Here is a 12,572-nt window from a genome sequence, read left to right on the forward strand (position 1 = left end):
TAGTTAATTTTCATGCATATTTTCTTTTTTGTTATTTTATGACCATTTCAGGTACTTTCTAATTTCCTGAGCATAATTGTAGATTTTTTTGGAGACTAGCGGAGCAGAATCTACGGGAGGCGATTGGAATTGGAGGACAACGAGGATTTTGGGCTTGATGGCTATGGAGGTGATTCATGGAGTGAGTTTGTCAATTTCTTGAAGGCTTGGAAGAATTGAACTTTAAATTTACGAGTGTGCGGAGATCGATGATCGGGCGTTTACGGAAGCTATAAGTGATTTGGAGAAGGAAAATTGGGCTCAAATTGAAGAAATATTAAAGAAAAATAGGCTAGGAACTGATCGGGCTCAAGCTGGGCAAACGGGCTAAGCTGTGAAGGCCCAGATGTTGAAGAAGCCCAAAATCTGTCACACTCACGCGGCCCATGTAAGGTTTCCACGAGGCCCGCGTGGATTCCTGCAGGGGCATTTTTGGGATTTTGTTTAGGGCTCTATATTGGGAAGGTGGGTGTGCCTCTTTAGCCTCATCTTGGACATCCGATTTTGACACATACTCTCTGGAGTTTAGAAGACTTTTGAATGCCAAGAACATCATCTTTTCATCTCTTGATTCTTGTTAAATGTTGGGTACAATCTGTAACGCCCCAATTCCCGTGTATCAATTTATGGTGATAATTTCTCATGATTTCAAGGTCTACTCAACGATTCGATTACCTGACTTGCCGAGTAGCAGCGGGCTGATCCGCATGTTTAAGTGACCTACTCACCAAGTCCAAGAAGGGACTCGACGAGTAGTAACTGGCAGATGAAACCCTAAATTTCAGGGATTTACACCCTATTTAAAGGATCCATTTCCCCTAGCTTCCCTTGCAGCCCCTGTGAGTCTAGAATCCCTAAATCTCCATTTCCTCTCCATACTTGTATGTTTGAGCTTGAAAGGTGGATCTTGGTGAGGAAAGGCTTGAAGATCAAGAAGATTTGAGAAAGGAACACTTGGGGATCTGAAGTCTACCTTAGTTTATCATCATTTGGAGGTATCAAGTCACAACCTTGAGCTTCTTCTAGCTAGATCCTTTTTATATTTGTGTTTTGGGGCCATATTGGGCATTTGGTGTTGCATTTCGAGTGATGAACCAAGATTTGAAGTTGGAACTTTAGATCTAGGCTCATATTGGCTCTTATTATCATAAAGTCTTAGTCTTTAGCATGTTGGTGAAGCTCTTTTGCCTAGAACCTCTTCTTTAGCTTGATTTAGCTCATTAGCACCTTGCATGCTCGTAAAGTTTGCAACTTTACGTGATAAACATGCCTTGGGGGACTGGATCTATAATATGGAGCCTTAGCATGGCTTAAAAATCCTCTGTTTAGATAAAGGACTGAATGGACTTGGCGAGTATCAGGACAACTCGGCGAGTCCGATGAAGATAGTTGTAGACTTGACGAGTCGGATGAACGACTCGGCGAGTCTGATGAATATTGCCTTAGGCTCGGCGAGTCAGTCAAGTGACTCGACGATTCGGCTAGGGTTTTCCTAACCTTTGGACACGTATGAACCTGTCGAGTTGTATAGGGAAACCCGACGAGTAGACCAAGGGGCTTGCGGCCACTGACACTAGGAACTCGACGAGTCACTCTTGTGACTCGGCGAGTTAGCGAGTTATGCAAGGAACTCGGCGAGTGGCTGGTTGTACTCGACGAGTTGAGGTCAACATGGACTATTGACTTTGGCAGTTGACTATTGGACTTCTGAGGGTATTTTGGTAAGTTGGATTTTTATAGCAAAGGGGCATTGGTGAATATAGGTGTTGGAGCAACATCTGGAAGAGTTTGACGCTACCTTCCGAGCTACTTGTGAGGTGAGTTATCCTCACTATATCAACGGGGTCTAAGGCACCAAGGCCGACCGTTTATCGGATTTGTATCCTGGTTTTGTTTGATGTGTTTATTGATATGCTAGATCTGCATCATGGTAGTTAGGATGGTATTATGTTAGTGACCTGGTTTAGGTCGGTATCTTGGTATATAGGATGATCTATGTTAGTGACCGGTTAGGTCGGTATCCTGGTTAGGATGTTGCTATGCTATATGATCTTCTAGATCGGTTTGTTTGTCTATGGACTGTTATATGATTATCTAATATATGTGCACATGGTTGTTTGATTGGGGTTTGGGTTGAGGCGGGTCATGCTTTGTGATGTAGGCCAACATACGAGAGCGGACCGAATAGACTGCAGGGCTAGGAGGGCACCTAGTCAGGCTGAAGGCCCGGTGCGCGGTCCAGATAAGCTGAAGGCCTTTAGAGGGTGGCCTAAACGTGCCGAGGCTAGGAGAGTAGGCTAGATAGACTGAAGGCCCGGTGCGGGCGGTCCAGTCGTATTGTAGTGTCAGAGAGTAGATCAGGTGGACTGAAGGCCCAGTGTAGGCAGACCAGTTACACTGTAGACTCGTGATGCATGGTTGTTCTGTTAATTATATGTTATATGATATGGTTATCTGTATGCCATTGGTATTTGGGGGGTGGGGTGACTCACTAAGATTTCGGGCTTACAGTTTTAGTTTATTGTTTCAGGTTCAGCAGATGGTCGCGGGAAGGCGAAGGCGTGACCGTACACTTCCTCGATTGATGATTAGGATTTCTAGGAACTCTGATGTTTAAACTATTTTGAAAACAAATTGTAATAATTGAATGGTTTTAAATGATTTAAAAAGTTTTAAATTAGCTCGATTTTATAAATGTTACACAATCTTTACTAACTTTGTTTTATTAAGTTTAGCCATGCTTGGCTAGAAAAATTTTGGTTGACTTTGGTGAAATCCTTTGACTAATTGTTGAATGTTGAAGACTCCATGAACTTGTGTTTGAATCTTTATGAAAATGTTTTGTGTTTTAACATCTTATCATTACTTGTATGTTTTTATGCATGAGTTTTAATGTGTTTGTGGTTATTAGTTGGCTAATTTTTTTATTAAGTAAAGGATCTTCAAATTAGCAAGAAACGAGTGAGTTTTATGTTAGTTTTACTTCACACAATCAAAAAAACATTTTCTCCAACATGGTAGTGGAAGCTTTTGTTACATCCATAAAATCTGAGCCAATTTAAAACTTTTTAAATCATTTAAAACCATTCTATTATTACAATTTGTTTTCAAAATAGTCTAAACATCAGAGTTCCCAGAAATCATAGTCAACGATCGAGGAAGTGTATGGTCACGCCTTCGCCTTTCCGCGGTCATCCGTTGAACCTGAAACTGTAAGCTCGAAAGCTTAGTGAGTTACCCCCAAAATACTCATACACACAATAATACACATACAATAACAAACAACATACTATGGGTCCAGTCAACCATCGGGTTGGAATACCCCAGGCCCTCAACCATCCGGTTGGAATGCCAACATACTATGGGTCCAATCATCCTCGGGATGGAATACCCCAGACCCATAACCAACAGGTTGGAATGACCACATACTATGAGTCCAATCATCTTCGGGATGGAATACTCACGACCCAAAACCAACAGGTTGGAATGCCCAGGTCTATTGGCTTTCGCACAAAGCATATAAGCCTCAACCGCCAAACTACATGTACACATATAACAGATAATCACATAACAGTCTATAGATAACAACTGATCTAACGGATCATGCCACATACCACATAACATTATCCTACCCTCTAGGAAACCGAACTTACAGGTCATACAACATACCACATAATATTATCTTACCCAATAGGATACCGATTTAACAGATCATACCACATAGCACATAATATTATCCTACCCTCTAGGATACTGAGCTAACAGATCATACTAGCATAATATAACCAGATAACAATTCAAAGGGCCGACCTTGGTGCCTTAGACCCTTGAGTATAGTGAGGATAACTCACCTCGCACCTGACACGCTGAAGTGATAAGTTCCACTCTCAGATCACTGACACAAATCCACCACCTATATTCCCCATAGAACCATACTTATAATTTCCAATTTCCCAAAATGCTCCCAGAAGTCAACTAGTCAACCCTTGGTCGAAGTCCAAGTCAATGGTCAAGGTCAACAGTCCATGTTGACCTCAACTCGCCGAGTACAACTAGCCACTCGTCGAATTCCTTGCATAGCTCGTTAACTTGCTGAGTCACTTGAGTGACTCGTCGGGTTTCTAATGTTTGCGGTCGTAAACTCCTTGTCCAACTCGTCGAGTTTCCCCCGCAACTCGCCGATTTCATGCATGCCAAAAACTGGGAAAACCCTAACTGACTCGTCGAGTCACCCCACTGACTCGCCGAGTCCACGACAATCTTCATTGGACTCGCCGAGTTGACCATGCAACTCGTCGAGTCCCTTCAGTCCATTATCCATTCAGATTCTTTTTAAGCCATCTTAAGGTTCCATATTGCAGATCCAGCTTCCCAAGGCATGTTTATCATGTAAAGTTGCAAACTTTATGTGCATGCAAGGCTCTAAAGTCTTATAATAACAAAACCAAGCTTGCAATGGAGTTTTACACTCAAGGAGAGGTCCACACTTGCTAAAGCTGAAAGTTTTATGGACTTAGAGACCAAAGAGAGTTCAGATCTGAAGTTACAACTTTAGATCTGAGCTCATACCCAAGAATAGCTTCAGAATATGCTAGAAAAGCCCTAAATCCCCCCCCCCCCAAATGGGATATAGAATGAAATGAGGTCAAGGAAAAGACTTGATACCTTCCAAAAGATGCTAAATGAGGTAGATTTTAGATCCCATACGTTCCTTGCTTCTAGTCACTTGTTCTTCAAGCTCTTCCCACCAAGAATCCTCTTCCAAATCTTAAAACACACAAGAATGATGCACACACATTGATTAGGGTTTATGGACTATCAAGAGGCTGAGGAGGCCAATGATCCTTTAAATAGGGTACAAAAACCTCGGAAATTAGGGTTTCATCCTCCAGCTCCTACTCGTCGAGTCCCTTCTTGGAGTCGACGAGTAGGTCACTTAAACACGTGTTCCAACCAGCTACTACTCGACAAGTCAGGCAACCAACTCGTCGAGTAGACCTTGAAATCATGAGAATTTATAACCATAAATTGATACTCGAGAATCGTGGCGTTACAGCTTTTGACTCATCTTGGATTTGGTGATTTTTTAATTCTTAATGCTAGTTGACTTTCACTAATTACATGCTTAATGGAAATTGTGACTTTGACTAAGGAAATTGTTATGAGCTTCTCTAACCATTTCAACAACTAAGAAAAGTCTAGGTAATCTCAAGCTTATTGGATTACTATACCCAAATTAAGGATTTAAAACAAGTATTGCACCATTGGATTCTAATGATATGTTCATCAAAAATTCAAAATGAGGAAAACTCAAGTCAGCCATCTTTCTCTTATTGATTTTACATCAAACTCTTATTTTTGTCGAAATTGTCCATTGAAATCTTAGTTTAATTCTAGTTTATTTCATGTATTTCAAAACACCAAACCCCCCATTTTTAATTTATTGTCATTTTACAATTATTTTTACAAAGAGATTTTTCATTGAGTTATTAAATTGAACCAATCTCTGTGGATTCAATCCCTTTACCAATATACACTATTTTAGTGTGTAAGATTTAGGGTTATTAATTTTGCTGGCCTCGACAACCACCAACAAAGCTTAGTGAGTTTCCCAAAATACCACATACCATGCATACATTGCTATGGGCTACCCCCAGCTTCTTGCATACAAGTGTCATGGGCTACCCCCATGGTCTTTTCCCTGGAATCCCCCAGGGTCTTACAACCAAGTGCCATGGGCTACTGTTATGGTCTTTTCCATGGAATGTCATGGGCTACCCCCAGGGTCTAACATCCAAGTGTCATGGTCTACCCCCATGGTCTTTCATACAAATGTCTCGGGCTACCCCTGAGGTCTTCCATGCAAGTATCACAAAGACAACTAGCATATTGAATATTATAGTGAGAATACTCACCTCAATTCGATGATAAACAAATCACACACTCAAGTTGCTGCTACAAAGGCTCCTCACATTGACACATATCCAAAACCAACCCTATTTAATAATTAGGGTAATAATCCCTCAAACAAAGGTCCATTTCACACTCTCTCGTACTAGGGTAAAAGTCCATTTTACCCTTTCCAAGCTAGACCCACCCAAACATGGCCCAAGGCCCAAAAACTGAGCTTCACTAGAAAAGGATTCGCGGCTAAACCCGTTACTCCATGCGTACCTAGAGGTTACGTCCTGCATAATCCTTTGTTGTCCAAAACCACCTTTTAAGCTCTTAATACCTAAATACTAAACATCCAACTCATAGATAGTAATCTTAGGAAGGTCTTAACTAATAAAGTCGACAACTTTAGCTTTTTCATGGCTTAACAGAGCCCAAGACGAAGCCGTAAGTTTGTAATACTCTTTAATAATCTCAAACTCTTGCATGAGTGAGAAATAGCAACAAAGACTTCATTTTTATGACACAAGATCCTTAAAAACAACATAAAGTGAAAAACTTGAGAACTAGAGTAGCTTTTACTCACAAGAACCAAACCATGGGACCAACAACATGGAAATCTCAAAGCTAGTCTAGATCTAAGCCATAAAACCATAAAGGTGAGAGCTTTATACCTCCAGAAGCTTGCAAAGGTGATGAAGGCCATGAGTCTTCAAGCTCTTGCCACAACAATCCTCAAGGAAAAACTTGTACTTCTTCACTATGCACCAAGAACACACAAAAGAGGCTCACACAAGCTAATCAAGGTCTAGGGTTTCGAAGCACTAGTTGGGGAGGATGGAGGTTGAATATGCAGAGGCCTCAAGGGACTTAAGGTCCTTAAATAGGGACTTAAACCTAAAATTTAGGATTTGGGGTTTGCATGAGTACACCCTACTTACTCCTCACTTACGTCCAGCGTACTCGACGAAGTCCACGTCCACAATTAGTGATTTACGCCCGACGTACACTCCATGTACGCCTAATGTAAAGAACATATATGCAAATTATTTATTTTGAGCTAATAATGGAAAATACCTGGAAAATGAATGTTACAACCCTCTTTCACTTGAATCAGACTTGTGTTACTAAGTTTATCTGAAAATACCATATATGCAAATATTATTTTTTTTGAACCGAGGGGATCTTACAATAACCTTATGTAAGAATCCAAGACAGATGCAAATCACTCCGCTTTATATTACTAAGTTTACCTAAACCCAATCGTTACAAACACTACATATGTGCCAAAACTATTCTGATCGTGTGTGCTAAAACTCTTCAAATGACACAAAACACACATATTTATACAGTCTCGAAAACCCATTGCGACACCCTCCCTGACGCGTCGCGGTGTGTTGTTTTCGCGAAAACTCACCACGCGTACTACCTAATTGCCATATATCTCGAATGTTCGACGCATGTCTTTGCTGACTTGCCATTAAACCGCACCGCGTCACCTTCATGGCCGTGTTGCATCCATGAGTTGACTTTCTTTGGCTTTTCTCAAAGTAGCAACATACTTTTATCTCAACTTCGAACAACCATAACTTTCTCATACAAATTTCGTTTTTGATTATCTTTATATACACAGAAATACCTACTATGAAAAACAAAAACATGTGTTACATCCGATTACAATAAAAAAAATAGTTTAACAACTAAATGTATACATAAACCATTATGCATTACACTCACAAGTCATTAACCACATCCACATATTATCTAGTAACTTACATTTAATCGGTTTTATTCTAAATTACATCGCACGCAATATCCATGTAATTAACATTTAATCTTTTTTATTCCAAATAAGCAAGGTAACCGGTGTAACCTATAATGTCTGGTTATAGTGATAACTTTTGAACAACTGAAGATAACTTAATGTTAAATCGTATAAAAAAATAGTTTAGTACCTAAACATATACATGAGGCATGCCACATTAAGTTGTCAAGTTATTAACCCTTGTCTAAATGGTTTTGAAATAATAAATATCAACACAAATAAGTCCATTCCCTTTATATTTAAATTAGTTTCAAATTAATATTGGTTAACTTTGTTTTGTGTGCAATTCTACCTTTTGACTAAACGGTTTTCAAAATTCATGTTAATAGTTTTAAAACTAGGTCATTTGTTATACTCATTATTACAACAAATATGGTAAGATGTCATATCACTGTCACATCATCACTATACAAACACCACATGATTTTGATATACGCACAACTACTCATCGTCTTTTTTAATTGAAAATAAATGAAAATGCTAGATTTTAAATTAAAATAAAAATATTATGTTGGTACTTGCATGCAAAAGAGTTTTGATGAAAGTTTGCTCATCTTTCACTCGTCGTCCTTCTTCATGGTCATGACAACAATCAACATCGCCACAACCACTATGATGCACACAGAGTAGTGTGCACGATCATGGGGGTCAACCACGATGACAAACAACCATTCTTGTGATGTGTATACATAAAAGTCTTTTAACATTTAGGCCTATGAAAAATGACAAACTCTCACACGACAACAAATTAGTATAGTGGTGTAGATGGAATTATTATATTCATCGTCTAAAAACACAAAAAAAAAATCCTCAAATTAACATTTTTCATCTTTCTTATTTATAAGAATTAAATTTTTCCACAAAATTCAATGTTACCTTTTGTTGTATAAATTAATCATTTTTTTTTTTCTAATATAGCGTCATGAATAAAATAATTACTTTCTTTATTTAAAAAACAAAATACTTATTGCGGATTTAAATTTGATTGGTAAGGGTGTCCAAAAATTAACTAAAACTTTATTTGCTAACTAAACACCATAAATAAATAGTAGATTAGTAGATGTGGTATTAATTATATTGGTATAAATTTGGGTGTACGATTTAAGTGAACACGAAACAAATTGATTTCTAACCAAAATAAATTTAATTGCAGTTGTAACTTTGTTTTCAATTACTTGGCATTGAATTCAAAGCATTGCACAAGCAAAGGGTTCTTCCCAAATGGAAGGAAAGAACTAGAAATATTCTTTAGTTGACTCACACGATTACGAATATTGCCAATGTACTCAAAGGCTTTTGTTTTTTTCATCAAAAATAACAAAAATAAAAAAAACCCTTTTTAGGCCACAAAGAACAAAAAAGAACTTTTCTAATCAAGATCTTGCAAAATATGTGTATTAAATATAACAATTAACATAAAAGAAATTCGCAATGTTTCCTTAAATTTGAATCATTACCCAGAAATGCAGAATATACAGAGTATAAAAAGTAATCTTATAGTAATTTAAAAGAAAAAAAGCAAGAAATTACTATTATCGATGCCAAAATACTGTACAATGTATTAACCTGAAATCATAGTTTCGAGATCGAATGAATCAACTCCGTCTGCCGGTGAGCGGAACAACCTCCGCCAACGGAGTCGAAAGTGGCGTCGGGATCGGAGATGTCGTCCGGCAATTTGGACACGTCGGATTCAACCGGAGCCACGGGTCAACACACTTGACGTGAAAAAGGTGGCCGCAGTCCGGCAGCTGTCGGAGCAAATCTTTCCCCTTGTAATCAGCCAAACAAATCGAACAACACGAAGAGCCTGAATCTTTTCGCTTGATCTTCACATCTGAATAAGCTACGATCGGATAGCTCAAAAGTGTCGCCTCATCAAGACCCACGTTCACCACGTAATGGTCTGAGTCTGGTTGGCCGGAGATCGCACCATTGCCACTCCTCCGCCGCCGGGAACTGAATTGCGGTGGTGGTGACGACGGTTGTGTGCTTCTAGTACAATAATAAGAAGCCAAGGTGATGGTTATGATGAGGAGAAGTATGCCGAATGAGATTCCGATACCGTACCCGAACCCTCCGACGTTTTGTGACCCAAGAAAGCCACCGGAGTCAGCCACCGGCGCCGCCGTGTTGTTCATGTTTTCTTCAGGGAAATTCGAAGATGGAGATTTGGGATTGGATGTGTGGCTTTTGGTAGGCCATTTTTAGGGGGTTGTAGGTGGTGGGTGGGTATGTGGAGGGGTTTTAAAAGATTTTTATAAAAATGAAATTAAAAGATTAATTAAAAAGGTCAACGGTAGCGTATGTATGATGGGCAGATGTGGATGGATGTGTAGAAGGCAAGTGAGATTTATAAGTTATTTTTTTATATAAACAGAATAAAATACTCATATATATTAAAAAATAGGGGGTGAAGTGTCATTTTTCTAACTAATCATTAGTTTGATAATAAAATAATCTTATGAAATCGAAGACCAAATTATTAAATACAAACTGCATTTTTTTAAAATAATGAAACCAACTGTTTAGTTTCAAGCCTTGACTGATGTGTAATCGAGATTATTTTAGGTTTGAAAATACAATTAGAAAAAATATATACATACATACAACGTTTTAAGGTGAAGAAAAGATATCATTTTTTATTAGAACATAAGAATAAGATCATGTTATTGAAAACTTTAAGAGTACTTTTTAGTTGTAGAAAATTGTTTTTATTTTTTCTAAAAATGGTTTTAGAAAATAGGTTTCAATTTTCATTTTCAGTTTCTAGTGAAAATTTCAAAAAATATGATGGGTTGAAACTGATAGAGTTTTTATTTTTCTTTTTAGAAATTCAAAAAACATTGGAAAATTATAAAAGTTATTTTTATAATTTATATACAATTTAAAAATTAAAAATTTTATTAGAAAATTTTAAAAACCAAATCAACCAAAGGTATTTTCAAAATTTACATTTTCATTTGAAATTTTCATTACAAAGTGAACTTTTTTCCCCTCATCAAACACCTCTTTAAACTTTTATTATTTGTTTTGATGGGTCTCAATTTTGTTTTGCTATATATTGTCTGCTCAAACTAAGTTTTGTATAGAGTAATAAATTTTCTAACATAGATCAATATAAAGTTAATGTACATAGGATTCGAACATGGATGAACATCGTTTAAAATGTCTTTATTCTAATAAATGAATAGTTTTAATCTCTTTTGTCAAATGTCATTCTAATACAACTTTTCATTAATATTATATCATGTGTCATGTAGATATATTAGACAATTAATTTCATAATTCAAATTTATATTTTCTAATTATATTAAATTTGAAATTATAATAACTTTAAACATTTTATATATCTCTTAACTAATAATTCATTTAAAATGACTTATTTAAAATAATTGATTAATAATTAATAATTATAAAATTTTTATTATAACCTTGATTTCTACGTGTTAAAAAATAGTTTTATAATAGATAATCATTACTATTCCACCGTTATACTGTACACCCTACTAAGAAAATTTACATAATATGAGTTTTTACAAAACATTTTAGTGGCATCGTAGTCCTCAAATCACCAGCTCAAAAAGCTTAAGAAACAACAAATTATATGATTTTTTTAATATAATTCTTTTACGGTCCTACAATTTTAATCATATATTGTAATATTAAATAAATAAATAAAATAATATTATATATGAAAAAATTAGCTTGGAAAAGAGCTTAAATGCATATTGTCGTGTTTAATGCCATATAATATTGTACAATAGATAAAGAATCTTGTAACGTCACTTATATAATAAATTTACATTATTGATTTAAAATTTTGACATGCATCAACTAATTAATTTAATATTTAAATTAAAATAATTCATATTTTGTTTGTATGCGAAATTTTATAATTTTTAATTATATAACATTTATCACAAATTAATTACAACCTGGGTAGGGTTTAGTGTTTACCAGAAAGGAAGGACTAGATTTGTTTTATTAGAAAAATAAGGATGATACTTATAAAAGACATCTTTTAAACCAGCACGGAGTGGGTGCGGCCAATGCCGCATTTTGGTAGCAAACTGACACGTGTGTAGGAACATCGCCTCCCCACCGTGGTAAGGGTGTGGTAATGGTGCAATGCGGCTGTAGAGAGTGCACTTGAGGAATGCTTGTGATTGGTGAGTTTTTGTGACCGTTGCAAACGGCCATAAATTTGATTTTTTATTTTTTATTTATAATTTTTTTCCTTTTAACCTTTAACTTCTATTGAACCTCTCAACCCTTCACATTTTTTATTATCTTTCTACTACATTTTTTCTCAAAAAAATATAGTCATCCAATTCTTCTGAAGAATTTGATGTTATGTTCGATGTTTCTGTCATTGCTGCTAAATTAGCAGAACAAACGTATGAAGCGGCATGCAATAAGGCAGCCGACAGTGCTGAACGGAGAACCAAAAGATTTATTTGTAGAAATCGTGAAAATACAAACCAACGTTTGATACAAAACTGTTTTCAAGAAAATGTCACTTTTCAAAGATACTACTTTAAAAGCGCTTTAGAATGTTCAAACCTTTGTACGAATGTATAGTCGAAGATTTAACGAGGGAGTGTGATTTTTTTGAGCAACGGCCCGATACTAGAGGTACACCCCGTTTCACCCCTTTAAAAAAATGCATAGCGGCACTTCGTCAATTAGCATATGACATCCCTCCTGATGCGTTGGATGACAGTTTTAGGATGTCCGCTAGGACTGCACGATATAGTCTACACTATTTTTGCAAAACTATTATTTAGTTTTATGGTCCAAAATATTTACA

At 36.7% G+C, this 12,572-nt stretch overlaps 1 protein-coding gene across 1 annotated transcript; it reads right to left on the reverse strand.

Annotated features, from left to right (window-relative positions):
* Window positions 1–9,175: 9,175 nt before the first annotated feature.
* On the reverse strand, window positions 9,176–10,024 carry LOC111916566 (RING-H2 finger protein ATL70). Its single transcript, XM_023912227.3, has one exon. The coding sequence runs from the start codon at window positions 9,898–9,900 to the stop codon at window positions 9,355–9,357; it is 546 nt and encodes a 181-aa protein (XP_023767995.2). The 5' UTR covers window positions 9,901–10,024; the 3' UTR covers window positions 9,176–9,354.
* Between the last annotated feature and the right edge of the window lie 2,548 nt (window positions 10,025–12,572).

The sequence above is a fragment of the Lactuca sativa genome, chromosome 1, assembly GCF_002870075.4.
Source record: "Lactuca sativa cultivar Salinas chromosome 1, Lsat_Salinas_v11, whole genome shotgun sequence".
Lineage (NCBI taxonomy): Eukaryota > Viridiplantae > Streptophyta > Magnoliopsida > Asterales > Asteraceae > Lactuca > Lactuca sativa.